The 24866-nt window shown below is 42.1% G+C and overlaps 1 protein-coding gene across 2 annotated transcripts; it reads right to left on the bottom strand.

Annotated features, from left to right (window-relative positions):
- Positions 1-348: 348 nt before the first annotated feature.
- ints2 (integrator complex subunit 2) lies at positions 349-24114 on the bottom strand. Of its 2 annotated transcripts, none has more exons than XM_071898330.2 (25): positions 23811-24114; positions 22744-23058; positions 22396-22534; positions 21748-21850; positions 20710-20823; positions 19015-19145; positions 18566-18736; positions 17680-17900; positions 16941-17066; positions 16623-16694; positions 15111-15225; positions 14572-14640; positions 13320-13454; positions 12453-12629; positions 10871-10985; positions 9984-10088; positions 9328-9492; positions 7477-7678; positions 5495-5620; positions 4419-4620; positions 3530-3811; positions 2770-2877; positions 2445-2550; positions 1909-2085; positions 349-1052 (listed from the first exon to the last, which is right to left on the bottom strand). In XM_071898330.2, the coding sequence occupies exons 2-25, from the start codon at positions 23034-23036 to the stop codon at positions 871-873; spliced, it is 3636 nt and encodes a 1211-aa protein (XP_071754431.1). In that variant the 5' UTR covers positions 23037-23058; positions 23811-24114; the 3' UTR covers positions 349-870. The 2 variants fall into 2 exon arrangements, with proteins under 2 accessions (XP_071754431.1, XP_071754432.1); XM_071898331.2 differs by having other exon boundaries at positions 10871-10982.
- Positions 24115-24866: the final 752 nt, after the last annotated feature.

Here is a 24866-nt window from a genome sequence, read left to right as displayed (position 1 = left end):
ATTCATGGTGAATGTTCAGTGTGTCAAAACAAACACCCCCTCCTGGTAAATGTAATAGAGACAGATGTGTGTAATAAGTTGCTAAGCCACAGAGGTAAGACCAGAGCGGTTTAGAAGAACACAAAGGGAAGTAAATCTTAAATATGACTCGGAGCCAAACCAGCAGATGTCTGTCACTACACCTCTAACTAGTGGAATACACAGCCCAGACACACTTCATCAAATAATGACTGAAATCTAGTCCAACAAAGTGAAAACCACTGGAAATCCACCACAAATCTTTCCTGTTGTGCAAAATAAACCTCTTCATTCAAACGTTTTCTTTGTTTTATTACAAACAAATACAGTACAAAAGCTCTACATATTTCAAGGAAACCAAATCTTTTTTTAAAATCGCTGACAAAAAGGTAACAACACTTGCAGCTTAGAAAAATATGTATACAGCGGTCAAGAAAACAGACCCATTTAAAAATGTTCAATCTCTACAAACTGACAATGCATACAAAGACATACAATTCCTAAATAACTTGCACATCATGATATATTTACAATGCACCGGTGTGTGAAACAAAGAAGGCTGATGATAGAGAATGTCTTTCAGTACTTGCCCCAGTCCAGACTGAACAGGCTAGAAAGGACATGCAACATCATGTATATAAATATCATGAGAATAAACCCTCGGCCTGACATAATCTGAAAGCCCTTGACAAAGGTGACGACAGCCTGACTCCATCCGTTGTGAGATGAACGGATACGTGTTGACAGTAGCCCTTCCGGGAGTGTGAATGTGTTTCAGAGGCGGTGCTTAAGAGTTGTTGGTTTAAGTCCAGTCCCTGCCCTCCCTCCCCAGTGTGTGTGTGTGTGTTTGGTCTATAGTCCATGGAGGCTGGAGCCGATGATGTCCATGAAGGTGGCCTCTACGCGGTAGCAGAGCTGGACGTCGGGGTCGGCTCCCCCCAGCTCCTCTGCTGTCCTCTGGGGTAAGCTCAGCTTGGAGGAGCCTCCTCCTGGAGCCAGCACCTCCTGCGGCTTCTCCTTCAGATACTGCAGTCCTGAGGGAGGAGATGCAGAGTTAAACCACTGGAGATCAACTGCTCATACATTTACATGACTTACCTCCATACTGTTCCACACTGAATTCTTTACTGTTCCATGTTTTGTTTTTTTTATGTATAATGTATATTCTCTACATAGGAGTCAGTACATATCATATTCCTGAACATATGCCATCTTTCACCTTTCTAAATATGTACTAATCATGATGGTGAAAATGAGAGCAGACAACAATGCACTTAAGCCTTGCACATTGTCACTTTTTCTGTACATACGGTACCTCCATCCAGATTGTGTGATAAGGTGGACAGCTAGGAATTCACACATTCTGTACATCATTATCTTCATGTTGTCTATATTTGACATGTTTGTTTACATTTTTTTTTTTTTTTTTACAACTCACATCTGAGTTGACACTGTTTTCTTCACATACCCATGTTTATATATAATGCATATATTTATATTTTTTTATGATGCTGGTTCACATTACATGTGCTCAATTGCAGCATATTATTGCTGCTTATTTGTCACTATGTATTGGCACAGAGAAAGATTTCTACTTATCCTTATATTTTCTTTTCCATTTTATGTTTCTTGATGTTTTTTGACGTCCTTATTGAAACGTATCTATTGTGTATATGTATGGGATGTTAATAACAGTAGATCACACTTGCTGTATGATCATGGATCACTAATTGAGCACAAGGGATAGTTACATCTGACCTTTGGTATTGGTCAAAATTGTTGCCTATGGATTAGACAAGCCATTATCAGGCCACTCAAATAACAATTTGCTATTACACTAGACATATGACTAATACAACTAATATGACTAATAGGGGTACCAATACTTACGGGCAATGAGAGGGTCAATGTCCCTGGCCTTGGTTGCCACGTCGGAGGCACAAACCTGTCCCACCTGTACCAGCAGGGCTGCTACATCATCGTAGAGTGGAGGGAAGGCCTGGCAGAAGGCCACCAGGCATGGCAGGGTGGGCATGAAGAAGGAGAAACGCTTGGCACGAGTCAGCACTAAAACAAGGACACACACACACTCATACACATGAGAACTACGTAAACACTAAATATAGCAGCAGGGAGGCTGGTACAGGCTGTACCCTTGTGTAATGGAGAAATAAAATGTTGCACTAACAGCCAGCAGCCAGAAGGTGGCAGCCTAATATAGAGGGAGAAAGAGGGAGTGTCGACATACACAAAAGTATACTGTACATTGGACAAGGATGCATATAGATAGTCTGCGAGTGTCAAATGCAATGATGCACACAAAAAAATAGATAAAAAGAAGTGGATTGGGGGGTACAGGAGGCCAAGACAACAAGCATAAGTGTGTGAAATGTGAAGTGCAAAGACGTCAAGAGCTGCTAGCTGACCTGTGAGCAGGGTGCCCATGACGCTGATGGCCAGCCGGGCCACGCTGAGGGACTTGGGCAGGGCGTACTGGGTACACAGGTACGACAGCAACTGGATGGCAAAGATCTGTGGGGACACACAAATGCAAAACAGTTGAAGACAATCATTTTTTACTTGACTTTCAGTAAATATGCAAACTCTCAAAGAGTAGAGTGCACCCAATAGAGCCGCTTTAAAAAATGACAGTGTAGAAAGGCGCTGGCACAAGCCCAGGGCAGCTCTAGGATTCGAAGCCAGCCGAGAAAAGGAGAAGAGGAGAAGGGGAGAGGGGGAGGGAGGCCTCACCTGCTTCTCCAGCTGGGGCTGGGCCAGCAGCTCTGGGATGAAGTCCAGACAGATATGGATGGAGGGGATGCCTGCCACGGTGAGAGGCAGCAGAGCTTGAGGGTAACCCTGACAGAGGGAGAGAGAACAGGAAATAAGACACTTAGAATAAAAGAGTGGGATGATAAGTTTGGGATAAGTAGTAGATTTGATGGAGCAGTCGTTTACACGCACCAGTGCTCTTTTATCTTCAACATACATGCACGCTCACACACACACACACACACACACACAGGCAGCTTTTGCTTGGCAGCGTGGACAAGGGTGGATTAGTGTGACAGAGAGGGAGGATTGGTTTGATGATGTCTACCATATGGCCGTCTGCTACTTCTGGTAATGCTGTAGTCACTTACTACTAACGCTCTGACAGAATGTGATGACTAATGGGGTCAACATGACTTGGCTCTTTTCGACCTACTGACTAGAAAGTATATTCAGCAAGATGGCACTATCCACTGGACTATTCACACAATAACGGTATACACATGAAAACATTACTTTCTAGATGGCAAAAAGCTGTTATTTGGAAGGAAGAAAATCTAGTTATGTAAAAATGTCACAACATCAAGAACGACATGTTCCCCTGCTGGCCTAAGATTCAATCCTACATCTCTCTCTCTCTTTCCCCTAATCTGCAACCCTCCCAGCCTTCCCACTATCTCAGTAAAAGAAGAAATATCAAGTGTGCTGCCCGCTGCATCTCTTGCCCAGCGTGTATCACCTGGAAGTGGACCAGCTTGGCGATGTTGGGGTCGGCGATGAACATCTGATGCAGCAGGCAGCAGATGAGACATTGCACCTCCCGGAGGTCGCTGAGCAGGCCTGCCTCTGGCTCGGCCTCCTCGCCGCCCCTCCTGGCCCCCGGCCCCGCGCACCCCGGCTTGGCTTTCCCCGGCGGGGGGCCCCTCATGCTCCGCAGCAGGCTCTCGGTGTTGGCCCCTAGCTGCTGCTCCTCGGAGGTGGGCAGGCACACCTCCAGGAGGATCTGGACCGCTGCACTGTCCTGAGGTCACATGGAGAAATAGATGGTTACCATGGCTGCATATGGAAGGTCAAGTCTACACATATTACGTATTTTTTGTGTATTTTCTTATACATATTCTGCATTCATATTTTATCTCAGTAAGTTCTACTGCCGTTATCTCTCACACCCTAATAATGCTGTTCTCCATACTTTGCATTCATAAATTCTACTAAACATTTTCTAGTGTTGAAATTGTTGGTTACTTACAGTATGTTTAAATTAACCCCATTTGCTGTATTCTTGTTTATACTCTATATTACGTGAACTCTGTTTATATTACATCTTTCTTTACTGTATCCTTTCGTCACTATTTGGTGAAAACCTTCCCCACAGGGATCCTTAATGTTTCATTAAAGTTTCATCTAATTTTGAATCAACTGTTTCTCCTTAATATTCATTTAGCTGGCATGCCCCCACCCTTCCAACATACCATAATATAAATATCCAAATAAGAGTCATTCTTAAGAGAGTGAGATAAGAGTGTTTGCATATGTGAGAGAGTGAGATAAGAGAGTTTGCATATGTGAGGGAGACAGTGTGGTGTGTGAATGTGTGTTAGTGAGTGTACAGTAGTTGATGTATCCACCTGTGCAGACAGAAGGGCGTTCTTCAGCTCCTCCCTCGTGACCTCAGGTGTATCCGGCTGTCCAGGCAGGCCCAGGTTTGAGACGGTCTGGGTCTGCCGGTCAAAGTCGGCCGTCTCCTTCAGGTGGCAGTGCAGGTAGGCTTTGGAGGCCAGCAGGTAGCCGTTCAGCATGTGAAGGACAATGTCCATCATAGGAGGACATCTGTAAAAAACACATAGTCATATGTTAGGGTGCAATCACACATTTCATGATACAGACAAGTTTATTTGAAGTTAAATTAGTAGATAATCAATATAAATACGCTTCCAAAGGAATCCTCACTCTCAACATCCACACACAAACAGTGCCACTCTGCTCTCAGTAATGGTGAGTACAACTTGTAAGTGGCTTATTACCTTTTCCGTTATATCTTAACTCCTCCTGCGGAGCCATGCAAGCAACAAGAAGCCAACAACAATGACGGTCCGCTTCAAACCACAACTGCAAAGGCCCAAACGCATTGGAAGTGATAATTGAAGTGCGTCACTTCTCACTCCTAATTTGACGCTTCATGGCACACTGCAGGTGGCGGATTTGAAGCATCAGCAGTACTGGCACCTGCATTTCTACACAATGGGTAGTGTTTCTTTATCATATTTTCTGTTGCATGGTCTGCTCTACAGTCTGCTTCGTATATTTGGGGACTAGCTAGACAATATAGTGCCCATATTCTGTCCACAACTTTGACAGTTGTATGCTACTAGCTAGTGAGTGCCTTTCCTCATCCGTGCCTTGGCTTGCTGTAGCCTACTTCTCAACAAGAAAACCATGATTAACTATGTGGATAATGTCCTTTTGTCTCAAAACAGACTAACTCTGGTTCCAGAAAAAAACAAAAGACAAGTGTTATGGGGCTAGTATGCGCTGAGACATTGAAAACAATTGTCGCGTTTGAAAATGCACACGTCTGATGCTTCCAGTACGTTTCTACCTTATCGCGTGTCAGTGTTCTCCGCAGCAATCAGCATCATCAGTAAATAAGACAAACTTAATAAGTCCCATAATCCTGACTTTTCCCTTTAACCATCTTAGTTACCTGTATACTCTCTGGTCACAGCGCAGCACAATGAGAGGATCCACCATCAGGTCGTTCTGACTGTACTTCTGCTGCCCGAGGAGCTTAGCTGAAGGTTGGAGGGCGTTTACGGTCATCACCCACAACCTGCAACACAGATGCATGAGTTGAAACTTTCACACATATCCCACTCAGGATTAGTTTCATTTCAAAATGAAATGTCCTACATTTGAGAAAAAAAAGCTTATTTAGTAATAAAAAAGATCTTTAAAAGGATAACAGGTATAGTCTTTGGCTGACAAAATGATAATGCTTATATCGAGTGAATCCACTACATTTTAGAGATTTTGAAAGGTTTTTTTTCCCCCCAAAATGGATTTTTAGTATTTTGGAATATTATACAACCTACTTCAGGAGTGGTTTAATTACTTCAATAATTCAGTTACCCGCAGAAAACTCCTGTGGCGGCATTTCACCTTCAATCTCTCTTATCAGACCAATGGTAAATTATAAGCAGCAGGGTACACTTGGAGCTGCACGCCCTCCTGCAGCCTGCACACTGACATGAATCAGTGGATCTGTGTGAGACTTGACACTGCTGCCCTGCTCCCAGACTCAGCAGAGCCCCCGCCTCTGGCCCTCCACAACATTCAATACCAGGAGAAGGAGAGAGAGAGAGGGAGGGGTGGGAGACAACAATCTCTTACACCTCCCCCATGGAGAGTCTCCCTCAGTTTTCCTGCCCTGAGCTGTTCTTGTTACAGACCCCTTTCTCTTTTTCCCTTTCTGGATCGATAGGATGTGTGCTCCGAGCTTTAGTAACTGTGCTCCTGTGGGCCTTGGGGCAGAGTGAGGGTCACCCTCTTATGTCCAGAGAGTTCAGGCAGGCTTACGGAGTGGCCTGGCTCGATACCTCTGATCTATTCACACAATAATCATTGAGCAAGCAGCCTGGGGTCAAGGGCAACAACTGTGCTCCATAGGTCTTCCTTTAATCCATTTACTGAGTCTCATAGCAACTTTACACAGCCTTAGGGGAGACGACATCAAGTCAAGTACTACTGTTAACCTTTCACTGAAAAACATACAATAATCAAGCTAACAAGCAGCTTAAAAGGGGAATATCACTTAATTTATGAATTCATATTTATGTTTTCCTTGGGCCAAGGCCCCTTGAATCAATATTTGTAAAGATGAGCAACACTCTCCCAAAGCTAAAAATAACAGAGAACCAATGCTCCAATCAGTGGAGTCAAGATAGTTTGGAAGTCCCATGACTGATTTTGTGGACTCAGTGTATGTTTGAGTCATAACACCCAAATTATGCCATTAATTTGTAGCTATGCTAATAAAGCACTGAAGCAGGAAACATACCATATCCACAAACCAAAAAAAATCTGCCCGGGTGCTCCCACAGTCAGTTGTTCTAACTTTTCTCACTGGTGCAGAACGTTTGTTAATCACAGATTAGAGGATAGGACAAAGTCTCCTCTCTTGTTTCAGGCTGTTAAGTGGGCAGTAATGAATGTTCAATAATACAAACTGAACTGTCCACAGCATAGGGAGGAATAATGTAGTTGATCAAAGAAATTCAGTAAAGAAATAAACAGGGTGTCTATTTCATCAAGTTACATTTAAGACTTTTTAAGACCTATTTAACACCAGTCAATGAAATATTGCAATGTTGCAACTGAAATAAATGCAAAAAACAAGCTGTAGACAAAAATATAGGTCTGTGTGACTGGGCTGATTTCTCACCGGCAAAACAGCGCAACACTTCTAAAACTGGATTTAAGACTTAAAATGCTATATTTAACTGTAACCATTTAAAGCCTTGACTTTAGATAATATGATTTAAATCATTTTCAGACATTTTCCAGGACCTGCAGACACCCTGATAGAGGCATTCAGCAGTTCCCATTTGCAGCCACAGAACAGCGGCACTTTTGACACAGGTGCCTCTGGCCTGCGTCCAGAACATCTAGGCATGTCAGCGCATGTACCTGCGGGGCATTACAGTGTTGAGGCCCATCCAGAGCTTGTTGAGGGTCTGCAGTATGCGGCGAGGCACAGCGGGCTCCAGCAGCAGACCCATGCTGGCCGTCAGGGCCTCAGAGTACGGGATCAGGTCTCCGGGTGACAGCAGCGTTAGGTGCTCCAGGATCCGCATCAGCCTGGGACTGCTGGACGGTAACTTCTGGAAGGCTGGAGGAATAAATGGTTGAGTAACGTCTTAATAGTCTAGAGCTGTGGAGCGCTTGTGTTGGTTCATTCACTGATCTGAGCTGTAAATGCACACAGTAGGGAAGGGGTTTGGGTGGGGTGAATGTAACCACATGCCTGCAAGGGCCACATTTCTCATAACCAACCTAAGCAGACACATGTTTTCGATTGTCAAAGTACCTAAACCTAAACTAAAATGTGTTATTTTTGGCATGCCCTGATGCCATGATCATTCGAAAATACATAGCTGGTAACTTCACAATACTAACAGCCATGAAGGAGGACTTGTAGCATCGTAAGCCAGTTAACTGTACCCCACAAATACCTGGATGTGGTGTGTGCCTCTATAGCACAGACTTAAAGCAGTAAACTGGAGCTTGACTTGGAGAGTGAATTTCAACTTTCGAGTTATCTCACTAAAGTGTGTATCAAAGGAGAGATGTGTAGTAGATCTAGAGAATTAAAAGAGAGCCAGAAATACTTCATAGACTTTTCTTTAAATGCCTGGAGACTGAGTTGTCCACTTGAAAGGTCAAGATTAACAACAACACTGGTGTGTGTTGTGCATGCTGGTATCACTAGAACGAAACCCCTGCTTGCTTCCCAGCACCAAGACATATTTACCCTATTCTTGTAGAGAGAGCCTTGAAACACACTTGTGAATGCATAAAAACAACATAAGTGTGCATAGGTGCATGGGTGCATACAAAAACACAAATTTGCATAGGCTCAGATGCATTAACGTGCACAGCGGTGTGAGACACTGATCAACTGTTACACTGTCACATTTTATCATGGATCTCTATCGAAGAATTAGACCCCAATTACAGCATAATCCTCTACACCCCAAAGGATTAACCATGGAGTAAAGATTATAGTGGGATAAAGGCTTCCCACTGTAAACGTCTTATACTATAATGCTAGCATCCCATGTCCTACTCAAGACTAGTGACTCTACATCTCGCTTACCTGCACAACCCTGACTCCTAGGTTATCATTACTCGCTGGTTACCAATGAGATCTTTCTGGATTCACCATTTAAAACATAAAAAAATATTTTTGTACCCAAACGATTAAATCGGAAGAGGTCTATGGATTTTGGCATTTTAAAAAATGACATTGATTGGCCCAAGGGGCAGCGCTACCCATGAACCACGCATGGTATTTCAGCCACCATAGATCCAATTTTTAAAATTACATTGACTTTCCAGAGGGGGAGGCGCTACAATTACAGGTCAAAACAAGGTGGCATATTTCTTATTGATTGGCTGAGAGTTGGACTGCACAATTTGTGGGGGGGCGATGCATTTACTGTTGCCTCGTTATAGACTTGCTTTTATGTGATGTCTTTTATCCAATTGTATTGTTTTACTATTGTTATACTACAGTTTTTTACCCTCAATTTTTTAAATCATGTGGTGCCGCCTTGTTTATATTCTTTATATTTGCCTTTATTTGATTGTTAAAGGACTTTGTAAACTTTGTAAATATTATTATATTCTCAAACTTCTGAAAATCAGGCAATCTTAGAAGAAAGGCATGGGAGATAGAATTCAGAACCACTATCCCAAACCCCTTCCCCCAAACCCATTTCTCCAATCTCCCTCCCCCCTTCCTCCCACTCTCCTCACCCTGGTGGAGCTGGCTCTGGGTGTATCTGCAGGTGTTGCTGGTGAGCATCATCCTCCTCAGCAGGGGCAGGGTGCCAGTCACCTCCTCCTCACACACCCAGTCCTCCACCAGACAGAGGTGGGGGTAGTTGGTGGCCAGCAGCCTCAGCAGGGCCGAGTGCAGACCTGGGGACCGGAAAAGAGAGCCGAGGGATGATTTGTCTGTTTGTTTGTTATTTTCAGGATTTCGTGTTTTTTGGGCACACAACTCTCATTCATTTCCATTGGGGGATGACAGCTCATTTAGGTTCCTGATTACAGCCCAGGAAAAGGGGAAATGTGGTTGGGGAAAGAGAGACAGAGGGGGGAAGAGGGAGAAGGGAGAGAGAGGAGTCAGAGTGAGGGAGAGCAGAGAAGGAAGGAAGAAAAAGAAGGCAGGTTTATAAAGGAAGGAAGGATGGGAGGGAGATATGGAGGAAATATGGAGGGAAGACGCTTCGTGAGCACATCCAACCAACCCATTTCTGAGGTGGAGTGTGATGATGTTTACGGCACAGTGAGATGTAGTTTGGGTTACAGCTATAATCTTGCCATGTAACCGAAATGCTCCAGTGCATATAATACCATATATTATTAAACTAGTGTATTTAGGGATGGAACCGATGGTAAACGCTCACCTCCAAGCTCCTGCTGTAGTCCCTGGGCCTGAGTGACTAGGTACTTAATGGGGATCTGGTCCATCAGGGCTGCTGAGTAGGACTTTGGCTTCTTCTGCATCAAGGCTGAAAAAGAAAAAGGGAGAGAGAGGTCAAAGAGGTGAGTGATGCAGAGAAAACAGGAGGATAAGGAATGAAAGGAGTAATCAAAAAGGTGAGAACATAAAGCGAGAAGAGGAGAGGATGGAGCATAAGTGTTTTATTTGGCTGTGGAAGGATGCTAAAACCCCTGTGCCAACGGGTGGAGGAGCGGAGGTGATTTTTCATTGACGTGGGTTCATTACCACTGCTGATGGGCATCATTACTCCTTCCTTGAAGGCTGCGGGAGCACTTGGGTAAACACAGCAATTAAAGAGATGGGCATAAACACTCACATAAATCTGGCCTAATGAAGGGCAAGAGGAGAGCTCATCATGGGAGAGAATAAACACTGACTAGGCTAACTGCTAATGCTCAATCTAACCTACAGCTGTCCTAGTTAGCTTAGCTCCTGCAGCCATTGTACTTGGCTGCTCCATAGAGAATAAATGGAGGGCTGACAAAGAGCCAACAGTCAGTGCCGAGAGAGAAAAGGATGAATCACTCCACATCCACAGTGAGCGCATTTCCTACAGCTTAACAGAGGACAAAAGTTGCCTTTCCTCATCTGGCTCCCTGACAAACTCTCTCCATCTCAAACATAGAATACATCCTTCAGTGGAGGAGAAGACAATGGATGCGCTTCAGAGAGGGTGGAAAAGAAAAGAGAAAATAAGAAATGTAAAGGAAAGAAAACCAGCCAACAGCACAGAGGGAAGCCAGGCACAGCGCTGTGTGGTACGGGACTCAGTCATTGCCTTGTACGTACCCAGTTGCTTTGTGCTAGCCAAGAGGTTCTCCTCATAGGAGAGGATGTAGTAGAGGATGAGGAGCTGGGTGGTGATGGTGTAGCGCAGGCGTCCGCCTCGACCGCCCTCCCCCTGCTAGCCAACAGAGGGAGAGAGAGAAGAGAAAAACAGCTACAGGTCAGGCAGCGCAACAGGACTCCACATCGTCATCAGAAATATAATCCACTGGAACGCTCAAACGCAATACTACGAATTTTAATGACTATGGATTACCAATCCATTGAATCTTCAGTTAAAACAATTTAAACCAATTTACACCAACTCTAACTTGAAGAATGCCATCAACTATAGCTGTTATTAACCAATTGTCATGTTATGCACAATTATGTTTGTAGTGATAATTTTACAATCTAAATACCTAAATACCATGTCTTTGGACATGTTTCAGAAAATCCAACAAGTAATCAGAGACCAGATAGATTAATTCACTGCCACAATTATCCGTAATGTGATTACTATGGATTTTACAGTACTGTAACAGACAGTTACCATTGTTTGTAATTTGATTACAGTACACATAATCCATAACTCTTAAACCCTGCTAGCAACAAAGAAGCACTTGCTCTAAAGATTACAAGCAACTAAAAGAATGAGGTGGATGGAGAAAATCAATACAGTGTTGCTGATATATATCATAATTAGATAAAGTATGCCAGGGGAAGCAGAGAGTCCGACTTACAGGAAGTTATGATATTAAAGGCAGCTTGCCGTTAAGGGCTACCAAAGGGAAGGATGGACTATACCATGACACAGACTAGCCCCCTGTCGAATTTTTTGCTGCAGTGTTTGGATTGTGGACTTTACTGCATGTTATTGATTTCCATTTCACAATTTATGGCAATTCGAAAAAAAACTGAATGACTCAAGTCATACATCTGGCTGCAGACCAGGAAGGGCTATGCATTGAAATATTAATATTTCTGCACTGTTAGTTATGAAGATACCAAATGCAAAATACCAATACAACAGATTGATGTACCATTCCTGGTTACTTTCCTGGAAAAATCCACCCTCAAATACTCTTACACTGTTAGATATCAGCAATCTATGATGCCCAATGCATTCCAGGAGTTACTTTGTGATGAAGTGTTGTAAAAAAAAAAAAAAATTGTGTAACCACTTTCCAGAATGACTTTTGACAACCCCCGGAGAACAGGTGTGAACTAGTTGCATTCAGCTGTGGGTTATACGTGTGGTGGAGAGAGTGATGATAGTGCTAGCAATCGCTGCATTGCATTCTGGTCTATTGAGGCTACTGTCAGTGGAGAAATTGGTATCTCTGCCTCTTCTACGATGGATTTCTCCCTATATGATTGGTGAACACTGGTGCAAAACGGTGAGTCTAGAAAGAAGCCCTTGCTCTTTGATACTGTTACTCTGCTATTAAACTCTATTGTAGCTGCACTGGAATATCTCGAAACAAACAACAAAATGGGCCTAGAAATGCAAGGTACATCACCAACAGCTGTTTAACAGTGTTTACGGGTGGATTTTTTCCTTTAACCTTTTGCCCTCCTGTGTGAAGCCCTCGGGCTGACTCACCCCAGCGGAGCTCTGGAAGACGTTGAGGATCTCCTGCTCGGTGATAGGCTGGTTGGTGGCCTCGGGGTTGGCCTTGGAGGCCGGGGTGAGGATGGAGTTGATGTAGGCGTCAATAAGGGGGAGCAGCTGGGTGTGGATGGGGGTGGTGGTCTCACACAGCTGGCGGTAGATCCAATCCTACAACATGCACACAAGGACAACACCAGAGGGCAAAATTAATTTTTAAAACAGATATAAATTTTGTAATACTGTATATTCACTTATTTTCATTGTCCATTCTTTATGTTTGTTGGACCTTGACATCATCATAAGTCAAAATACAGGTTTGTTATCCTCCATTGTTTACCAGCATTATATGTAAGCAACATTTTTACAACATCAGAATACATGTAAAACTCATGTTTAACTGCCACATACAGTCCATGTAAAAAAATAATCAAAAACATCACTAAATAAATAATAAGTAAATAAAGTCAGCAATTGGGTGACAATAGTTCTGTGTGTTGGGCACCATACTGTAACTACAGATTATACCTTTAAGTATAAATGTGATGCTTGGTGGCTTCTCATTTTTCCTAATGTGTACAATAAATACTCCTTAGGGCTTAATACAGAGTAAGTACGTTTTAAACACTATGCCCCCTAGACCTGGATCAGTTAGTCTGTAATAATAAAGCAGTGCAGATTAACGGCATTTTATTTCATGCTCCATAAAATAAATTGGCGATGTTCTTTTAACTGGAGCTTGGGTTACTATAATGTGTCCTGTGGATACAGTCAGGGACATTCAAACAACTGTGTAGGAAGACAACAGGCCTAAGTATCACCCAGAAACCAGTGATCAGGCATCCAGTGCAGTTCTCCTACCTTGATAGAGACCTTGTGCTTGGTGAAGGCTCGGCTACGTAGCAGCTGGTAGATACAGTGAATGGGCAGGAAGCCTGTGATGTTGGCGCTCAGGTTGTTGGTCACTGCAACCCTCACCGCATGGGCTGTAACCACCTGGAGGACACAACAGAAACGCACACAATGGCATCAATACAGCAACACTGGATAATGGAGAAACAACTATAGATTCTGTACAGTCCCACGGTGCATTTGTGGAGATGATGTACAAACATAATTATCATTTTCTTTGAATGTGATTTCATTTCTCTGGCTCCCTAGTTGACCAGCTGCCTTCATCTCTTCTATGACGTTAGGCTACTTGGCTTGCTAGTTGACATTAGCAACTGAAGTGTGAGCAAACATAGCTTATAGCATATTACATATAGTACATACATGGAAACATTGCTTACGGTATACAACAACGTGCTTTAGTACAGAATGTCAGTGCATGTGGTGCCTTGTGATCAGAAAGATCGTCATACATCACTGTATGGCAGCAGTTCCTGCAAACTAACAGATGAAGTGCATTCTCCCATCGTGTGATGTCATGTGAAACTCATTTTCAAACAAGAGGCTTAGGGGACTTGAATGAAAATTTGCAGCCAAGATGTGGAAATTCCTTGAAGCTAAATTTTCAATAATAGTAGTAATAGTAATATTGCTTTTACTTCCTTTTAATTAGATATTGCTCCATAAATAGCAGACATGATTTGTAGAAAATGAAATGCTGTACAACACGTTTGGTAGTGCATAGCAAATGATAATGTAATTGCCAGATAATGTAATAACTTGTCATAATGTAATAAAATGTCCCTCTAAATGGGACAATTTTTTTATAAAACCTATAAATGTAATAAATTCCTGGATAAACTTATAACATCACATTACTACATTAATCCGCAATTATTACTTTATAAAGATACATATTTTTAATTGATTGATACATATTTTTACTTGATGTTAGTCATTGGTTATGGATAATGTAATAATGTTACATTATATTATATTAACCAAAAAAAAGTTATTACATTAACATGTTCATTACATATTGAAACCATTTAGAGGGACATTTAATTACATTTTGACAAATTATGACATTTTCAGTAGCTACAAGGAGTGATGCGTTACATCCCTGAATTTGGCTCTTGATGAAAATGAAAAAAAAAAAAGGTAAAAGACTATGTTGATGAGAATAAAAGCCCATACAGTTGGACAGTTGTAGTCTATGTACCTGTTCAGTAAAGATTTCTTGTGTGAAGATGGTCTTCATTTTGCTAAGAGAGCTGGGCTTGATGGCAATCTGTAGAGAGAACAACATCGGCAAAGAAAGATCAAGAACATCAACAGTGGTAGGTTTACTGTGAGTGAAAACAACCTGCAGGCAATAGCGCTGGCATTTAGTAATTCCCTCCTTTCATATTTCATAAGAGAAATTCTACATGGCAGGCACAACATTGAATTGATAGGATTGCCCTGGGGGTAGAAACAAACAGGCTCTAAATCCAATTACATTACACATCTTAGTGGAAAATACACTGAGACAGGAAAACTACTTAGCACAGAGGCAGGAAACAATAGTACACTTAATAAGTAATAAAATAGCAAATTGGCTACAGGGTATGGAGTGTATTTGTAGATATGTGTATGCTGCAAGTGTTTCATCAGTGATATACTCTTTATGTGCCATTGCTGCAGTGGAGGAGTGGGGCCAGTAGCTGGTCAGCCAGACTGATGTATTGATCGCTGCCTCCCTCCCACCCTCCACCTTACCTTCATCCCCAAAGTGGAGCACACCAACTCAATAATGGAGCTGAGCTGGTTGCTATGGAAATACATGGCAACCAGTAATAGCATCTCTCCAAAAGAAGCAGATACGCCCGCAGCACTGGAAGGAGGAGGACACACATATACATGCAAGGCAAGAGAGAAAAGAGATTTAGACTTGTCGTTAATCCTGCATCTTACAGGACAGAATTTTAATAAACTGATTATGCTAGTCGCATCAACCCACACACACACACACACATACAGCTTTCTCTACCAGCCCAGTATCCCTATGGTCCCCCCGACACTCACTTAGTCCCTCCACTGATGGAGTGATAACTTATGATTTATGGACTAAAGTCACACACACACACACACACACACACACACACACACACACACACACACACACACACACACACACACACACACACACACACACACACACACACACACACACACACACACACACAGGAGACTGAACTGCTGCAGTGATAATTCATATTTCACAAAGACCTTATTAACTTCAAACAAAAACTTATCAGAGTGAATGTTTGTTGTCTTGACATCATCTCTGTCTTTTTCCCATGGGTCAGCAGAGTGGTGGGGCATCCCAGGCTCCCAACTTTACAAATGAATCCCCTCTACTCCTTTTCTCCTTCTTAGCCTGAGTATTCCTGCTTCTGTCCCTCTACCTTGTTTGGTCAAACAGTTTCAATTAAAGTCTTTAGCTGGTGTGCTCAACCAGAGCAGCTTACAATGAATGCAACCGTAGAAAAGATCAGTGTCTCTGAATCCTATAATAATAAGAAATGTAGGGAGGACAGTAACACAATGCTAAATACTAGACAGAAGAAATTATTTTTTTGTCATGTTTGACACTAACAGTCAAAACCTTAGCAAATTGAATACGGCTGAAAGTGCCAACAATACTCTATTAATAATGAATTAAGCTAGAGGAGAGGAGCTTTGTCCAACTGAATGTGACTGTCAGCATCACTTAGATTATACTTAATGTGCTAAATACATTTATAAAATGTAAAGATGTATTGCTATATTGGCTGATGTTGCTTTACAAAATGTTACCTATTCAATAATGTAATAAGCGAACAATGAAATAAGTCATTACATATCAGCATGAATGTTATTACATTATTGTTTTAGAGTTCTATTCACATTGATACATTATGGATAGTCAATACCTTATTGGCCAAGTGTTTAATGATTTTAAAACAACTTCTGAAGTTGGTACACTAGTTAGACCTGCCAGTGTTCACAGGAGCAGCACAACATCATGTGTCTCCATGCAAACTGCACACTAAGCACAGATTTATCATATAGTAATCTTGAGAGAGGTACTGCTTTCTGGACATACTAAATTTATTCTTGTGTACCACAGGTTACGATTATATAATGTCACTGTATTACTGCCTCTGACAATCATATGGCACAGTCAAGACTAATGATACAATAATGCCTGTTGTCATTATCATGAATATATGGAGAGCTTCTCCTCACCTCTCAAAATATTCCTCCTCTTTGATCATCCAGCTGAGCCACATGACCATCAGCTGCTCCTGCTCCGGGGTGCTGGACACACACACACACACACACAGAAGATAATATTCACACTCCATATAGCATAGGACAACATTAGATGCCAAAGGATGCAGACAGAGTCTTGGCAGGAAGCCTGCATTGGCAGGAAATCAAACCTCAAGACCACGGGACCACCTGTTAGTTGAATAGGGGCTGTGAAACAAACCAAAATTGTGTTTTGAGAGTAAGACAAAGGCTTCTAACAGCAGCAGTTAAACAAGGCCAGGGATTATGTACCTGACCAGAGTGGGGAAGGCCAGCAGCTTGCAGAAGGACAGCGAGACAAAGCGAACGCCGGCAGGAGTGGCTGGAGGCCGGCTTGTCATCAGCTGGAGGAGCTGCTCTGCCTCCTCATCTGTAGGCCTGGAGGTGGATGGGGGAGGAAATACATTGAGCACATTCACTTTTGTGTTTGCTACCATTTTTGTCCCTGGTCCATCTATGCTCTTAGAGGCCTGTTTTGTCATCCAAACATAACCAAATGCAATTTTCCTTTTAGCTTTGGGGTTACATCAACACTTTAAAAGTTGGGTTTTGATTTAAGCACTTCATTGAGAGAATACTCTGAAACAAGGACAGTTTATAGTTAAGAAATCCAAAAACATTAAGAAATCAAAGTTCACCCTAGTGAAATGTTTCTCAGGCCAAGACACATTTACAAATTGAGTGACAGGGCTTTTGATACAAAGTCTGTGGACTAACAAGTTTTTAATGTACCCTCAAGCAATAAAACATCAAGATTTGTCATATTTGTTAAATACTGGAGTAAAACAAACATGTATTTTTAAATCTCAAAATCAACCTCTTAAAGAATCTAATTACACCCCAAATTTATGGTCACAACAATTCAGGATTACCACTTTTAGATGACAACACCATGGTATATTATACCACACATCAACACACTACAACAAATACTGTATTCCAAAAGGTCTGACCGCCTGGCAGGAGGTCTGCTGTAACCTCTTTTATCTACCTGAGGCCGGCGATGCCCATGAGGGCGCAGTACAGTCGGAGCAGGGCGCTGGCCTTCACCACATGCTCCTCTCTGAGGCCGGAGTATCCTGAACCGCCCTCCTCCTCCATGTCGCTGTCGTTGAGCCCGTGGGTGCTGCGTGAGCGTGGCAGAATGGCCACCAGCTCCAGCAGCAGCTGCCTGCGCATCTGCCACAGCACCGAGCTGCTTTCTCTCTTACGCTGGCAAGGCAGAGAGACATGGAGGGAGAGAAATGAGTCAATTGCTGTTGTTTCCATCCAAGCGCTTATATGCAAATTATGATGTAGTGAATTAGAAAAGCTGAATGGAAATGGCAAATTTCATAACATTGCTTCAACATTGCAGGGAGGCTTTTGCACTCACTTGAGGCAGAAGGGTTTATTGTCAATAAAAAAATCCAATACATACATGCAATAAATAGAACGCATTTGTCAAATAAATGATGACATTTGCAGTCAAGGGCTGACTGTAAAATATCTGCCCTCCACGACCTCCCAGAAATGCCAGCTGATGGAAAGATACGTGATTCGCATTTTATTTTTTTGTGGCATTTCAAAAGTTAGCTTAAAACTGGATGACAGTCAGATGGAAGTGTTTTGTTTTTAAAGATTTTTTTGAGCATTTCTGCCTTTATTCAATAGTTGACAAAGACAGGAAAGATCAGGGATGACATGCAACTAAAGGCCCAGGCTGGAGTTTACTGTGTGCATGTAAATGTACAAACAAAAAGTATTTGTGTGCGCATGACAAGGGCGAGAGAGTGAATGCCGTCTCTGTCCTTGGCTGCAATAGCTCACATTTTTCAGTAAATAGATGGAGTAACAGTTAATATTGAATGCAATGCAAAGTGAACCCAGGCCCCCACCTGTTGTCCGTTTCGAATGAACATGCTGAACCAGGTTCGCACTTTGCCGTTGGTGCCCAGCAGTAGGCCACTAACATAAGACACTAGAGGACTGACCGCCTCATCTGCTGTATCTGGTTTATAGTCCAGAGTCAGAGCCACACCCAGGCCGGGCAGGTGGCACTCCTCCACCTGGGGATACACAGGAAAACAACAAGGCTTGGCTATCAGTAGATCATATACAACATTAATTTGCATTTACGCATGCATAATCAATGTGAATAAATTCAGTAGAATTCAGTGGATAACTCCAAAGCTTGTAACAGCTGCATCACAATGCATCTGCAACGTAATGTAGCAGCGGTGATGGATTCTCTCATCTGAAATTAATGAACTTCAGGGAGTTCTGCATTAAGTGGGAGGCTGGCCTTAGTTTGGAGCCCTGTGATGATATTAATAGTGTGACTGACCACCATAGCTCTGATGTTGAGGGCCTGAGAAGGATTCATCTGACACAGCTGCCTCAGGGCTTCAGTTCTGCGGCGACCGCCCACGCTCTCCTCATCCTGACGCTCTCCATTCTTGATCAGACCCCTGCAAACTGCAGACAGGCACACTTTAGTTAAGTACATTTAATGAATGACTGTTGGCTTAAGAGAATGTACTTAAATATTAAAGCTGCAGTTTCCATGAATTTAAGCATTGGAATAGCTCTAAAACGCTGTTGTAAATTGAGAGAGGATGACAATTGAAGCTCCACTGTGAAAAGCACTTCATCAAAGAAACTCTATTTCACCCTGCTACAGTGAGCACTAAATCTGGCATTTGGGTCGGACACCAAAAATGCAGCTTGCAGCTCATAGCTCTTTCTCCCAGATGCATGAAGCTTATGATTATTGCACAACTTATACTTTGCTAGCTTGTTTAGAAGGTATTTACTATGAAACTATGTTAATGGTGTAATATGGATATTCATTTGTAAAGTATGATATAGCCAGAAGATGATAGTTAGGCAACATATTCCCCCAAAAAACATCCTCTGGATTTTTACATTTCCTTGAAATTTACAAATTGCAGCTTTAACTTCTAAACTGGTTATTATAAAAATAAAGGGATGTTACAGTGGAAATAAGGCCACTCTGTAAACAACCTGCTCACTGAACAATGTAAGAACCCATGGCCCATATAATCACTGCATTTTTTCTATCTTTTACGTCATGCTTGTTTTTATAATGTAATCCTTGCCTGAGGGTTTCCTGCTTTTCTGTACCACATTGACAATTGGTGAAAGTGCATCATATCTTTAATGTCATGGCCCAGTCATGTTGGTCCATAAATACCCTAAACCGTAGCATCATGACTCATTTATTTGCCGGTAAATAAGATTTAACAGCCGTCAGAAGACAGCATTTCCAAAGCCACATCTCATTTTGCCTGTACTTCACCACAGTTGACAGTTTAAGAGGCAAAATGTTTATGGTTGGCTGAGACTATGACATGCACTGAAATGATATTAGTTTCCATCTCCGCCACTTCTGGATAATATGCCATAAAAGAGCCAGTGGAGTTAGACCTAGTTACCAGCTCATGTTTAACATGACAGACCTTGATGCTTCTAGACAGAGCCATTTCCAGCACTTCACCCTAAAATCAATTCATTTCACTTTCAATTCAATAAAACAAGATCTTTTCCAATAACAAATCCAAAAGGATTCCCTGATGTCGGCCGCTATGTAACACACACAAATAAGCTATTGACTCAGCTCTGACCCTCTGTGTGATAAAGAGGCACTGGAGACAGCGGGCATTTCCTTATAATGTGTCTCTCAAAGCACACAGAGCACTCTCTATGGGCCAGAGCAAGACAATAATGTTCATCATCAATCAAAGACGAATACATATACCCCTGGGCCAGGAGCATGGCTAGAATTAGAAGGGAAACAGCTAAATTGAGTCAGAAAACATGGAATGGCAAGTCAATAATTGTCTGCCTGTAATTATAGTGAGGCTTTCACAGCCTCCTACGTTATGTTAAGTAAAGACCTATTTCTGCCACAGTATATCAGCTTACTAACCACATGAAGCTAGTACTGGCAATTAACCAGCTACTCTATCTCTTATTATCAGCTGACAGCGTGCGCGGCCTTGTGAGACGGCTGAATTACCTTCATTGAAGCTGTCAGGAACATTGGCAACCAGCAGACACAGAAACCAATCACCATTGCGGACATGAAGCAAAGCCTCTGCCACATCCACAATGGGCAGCAAAGAAGGCAGCTCTACGGAAAGAGAAAACAAATACATACTCAGAAACAATTTAATGTCAATAGCAAGAGAGAATGTGCATCAAATCAATCCTTTTCAGGTTGGCCTTGGGAAAATATCAGCTAAAATTGTGGTGTTTTATCCCTTTCATTTCGGTTTTGTTACTTTTTATTATTTCAGTTTGTGTTAGTAATATTGTTGCCATTTCTTTATTTTGTAATTACTAGTATTCCCAGTATCTTCTCTTATGACCTATTTTTTTCTTTATTTTAAGAGTGTTGTCTTCTGTTTAATATAGGTTAACATTAATTAAGGTTAATATAGGTCTACATTTATTGCTAGGTGTATATCTATGTGCAAACTCATTTTTTTTTAAATATAGTTAATAGAAAAAATATCACTATCCAACTGTCAAAACATCCAATTGAGATGTAAAGTTATTACATATAACATATATAACAGGAATTTTCTACAAACAATATGTACATAAGATCAGTATAAGATCAGTTCCTATAAACAATCAAGTCAACTTTTGACAAGTATTCTTTTCAACAGTCCATAAAGGTTTCTGGAGTGATTTTGATCATTCTTATCAATTTCTAGCATAGTGTTTAGATTAACTCCTTACATCAACCATCAACATCGCTACAGAAACTTATGACACATAATTGAGCCTCATTTTTGGCCTTCAACAACGTGAAGTATCATGTTGCAAACCTTCACATCCTCCATATTCTCCCCTCTTGTGAAGGAAGAGGTAATACTGGACAGATGCAGTAGATCCAATTCTGACCACAAACTGTTAATGCCAACAATGGTATGGAGCCCCAGACTACAGTTTTACACACTTGTGTGCAAAAACTATTGCATTCAGCATTATCCCCACCCCCATGGCACCTCTAAGAAAAACTGTTCAGAACATGATGTGAGTTGGGTACCTGCTTGTAGAATACAGAGCACATCTGCGACCTCTTCCAAGTAAACAGGGCTTTCAAAGAGTTCGGAGGACTTCAAGAAAAACTCTCCATTTGAGTCTGCCACCTAAGAAACAATGTGATCAATCAAATCATCTTATTTGGTGAAGATGAAAGTACTGTAGGACACTTGCAGTATTGAGAAATAAATCATCTGTCAGTCAATGTGAAGCCAGCTGCCAGAAATTTGGGAGTAATTTTTGATACGGACTTGAGCTTTGATGAACAAGCAGAAGAAAGTTGTGCAATCTCGCTTCTTTCATCTGAGAACCACTTCCACAATTAAGCCATTTTTAATCATTCAGTAATGTGGAGAAAGTAATTCATGCTTTTATTTCTTCACATTTAGACTACTCTAGCATGAAAAGTCTCTTTCACATCTCCAGCTTATACAAAATGCAGCAGCTCGGATTTTAGCTGATAAAAACAAACAAAATCATATCTCCCCATTTCCTTGTTGTTGTTATTTATCTTATGAGTGTGCTGCTTGCTTTTATTTGATGGTTTATTTGATTTTTAAAGTCTATTTTAAAAAGTACTATATAAACAAAGTTTATGAATATTATAAATCTTCCATAATTCACTGAATTAAGTGGGAATCTTTGGTTGCACCTTGTTCATGATAGCCAGCAGTTCACTGAGGGTCAGGCGGAGTCTCCTGAGGGGATCACTGTGTTCAAACTCCAGGGTCAGGCCATGCTGGAGCTGAGACACCAGGATGCTCTCTCCATTAGAGCCACCAGCCTTGTGCCTGACAGAAGAGATACCATACAATGTATACCATCACAAGTATCTCCAAAATAATGGCCATTGTAGAAACCGGGGATCACCGCTTTGTATCTTGACAAAGACGGCAATGTATAATGTGACTTCATCAACAGAAGAGAGAGAGCATCTCCTATATCTACAAGTAACCAGACTGTGAAATTAGTCATGCTGTCATATATAAGCCAAGTGTACCTGAGCTGCTGCTCCTTTCGTGCATCCTGCTCCAAGGCATGGAAGTCGACGGACAACAGCGCTACGATGGAGTTGACAGCTTCCACTCCAGAGAGCAGGCGGAGGATGAGCTTCTTGTCCTGGGCCCAGGTCTGGCTCTGATCAGCCGGGGCACACAGAGCCATCCTCACCAGGCAGGGCAGCAGCAGCCTCAGCTCTGGGTCACTTAGGGCAGCCAGGCGCACCACGTCCACCTTCTGCATGGCTTCAAAAGCATAGGGGCTGACAAACTGCAGCCCTGCACTGTCTGCCATCTCTGAGCAACTAGGCTGAAACCTTGAGGGAACAAAACAAACATCATGAAACGGGCAGGAGGGGATGCTGCCTGGAGCAAATGAACTGGACAATCTCCTAGTCTAGGTATCTTGTGGGACATGTGCAACTGCACAGATTTAACTAAGGTTTCAGCACATACTAATGAATACAATACAAAGCCAGTCAGGAAACAGAGTTCACGTGACAGAAAAGAAGAAAGCACCAGAATGAAAAGTATTAATTTCGTGTTCTACCCAAGCCTTTGCCAATGGAGTCATCTGTTGGCCGGTTAATTAACATATAGGTAACTTAAACTAATGTTAGCTGGGGGTAAAAAGTTTCATCTGTGTTAACTGTGGTAACGCTAACGAAACGATGCTAGAAGCCAGCTGCCGCGGATAGCAAAGGGTGGGAGGCTAAATAACGCTAACTGGAGTAAAGTTTGCTGGCCATAAGTCAAACATAACACCTATTCATCAGTAGTATTGAATTATGTTTAATTCCCGACACTTTCTTTTCTCTTCCATGAGCAATAACTTAAGGAGAACGTTAGCTGGGTAACGTTAGCTACTAGCTTGCGTTAGCTAACACTTCACTCATTCAATATCATACACTAAGTACTGCTTTTGGAGCGAGGGTTAGCACGCTACTACCTAGCTAAAGCTAACGCTAGGCTAACTTGTCAGATAATATCCATGTATGCTTTCTGGTCTGTCTCTACCGTTGCATGAAAAGCATACATAAAACCAAAGACCTCGACAAAGATGTCTTACCTCAATTATGATGATGTTTCTTAATCCTTTTTAATAGAAATGTAGGTGTCGAGGCCTTCAGACCTCGGGCTTGGTTTGCGTACCGTTAACCTCTGCACAGGGGAACCGTGTGTCAAGGCAGCACAGCCGCTCAGAGTGAAGCCTATTTGCCGGTGGGACCGTGGAAATGTCTGTTTGTAAATCTGCCCACGGCCTGGCTACTACAGTGTCCGCAGTTCCAAACTAACTTTGAACTTTAAAGTTATCTACAGTGATTACTAAATCGGTGTGAAAGTACGGGTATAATGCTGTAGTCCCCACCATTGGCGTGGAGCAGCACTGACACACTGCCTGACTCCAGTATTGACAGTGACTCAAGGCATTATGGATACTCTGGATACTCCAGCCTGGTCTTGACACCTTCAAGGGGCGACGCTGAAATAAAACAGACTAAGATCCAAACACCATATGATTATGATGGAAAGCACATTTCATTAGCAATAACAGGGTAAAGCAGTGGTTCCCAAATTACAGCAGGACTAGGTTTCTCAAACAGTGGTTCGGGTCCCAAAATAGGTGACAGACCCACTTTTAGTGAGAATATCCGGACGAGTCCCAGGTTATTAGGGAGAGTTCATTCTTTAACAAGTGTCCCGAGGCGAAAATGCCTGAGCAAGAAAAAAATCGACACATTTTGTGCAAGAATTGTAAGGGCAAATCCACTTTATAACAGAATTCACCCATGTATTCCGGCGGTGTATGGATGATAACCTGGAGAAATAAAAAGTAGAAGAAAAAACTATGTAGGCCGGCAGTATGGATAACTCAGTCTTGATAGATAAAATTACAAAGTACCTTCCAAAAGCCAGAAGCAATGGAGCAATAACTCACTTCCTGGTGCCATATGAGACAAATCCTGGAGCTGCGCCATTGATAATGAATGGGAAACAGACGCTGTGGGTACCAATAGCCTAACAGGAAACTGATGTTGTGGGTATGGGCCTGCCTTACTTACAGGCTACCTGTTAGTGCTGAAAAGAATGAAATGGTTTATTTGAATGTAAAAAAATAAAAACA

Source organism: Centroberyx gerrardi, chromosome 11 (assembly GCF_048128805.1).
Source record: "Centroberyx gerrardi isolate f3 chromosome 11, fCenGer3.hap1.cur.20231027, whole genome shotgun sequence".
NCBI lineage: Eukaryota > Metazoa > Chordata > Actinopteri > Beryciformes > Berycidae > Centroberyx > Centroberyx gerrardi.
Note: the sequence above shows the minus strand (reverse complement) of the source record. Positions and strands in the feature narration are given on the sequence as shown.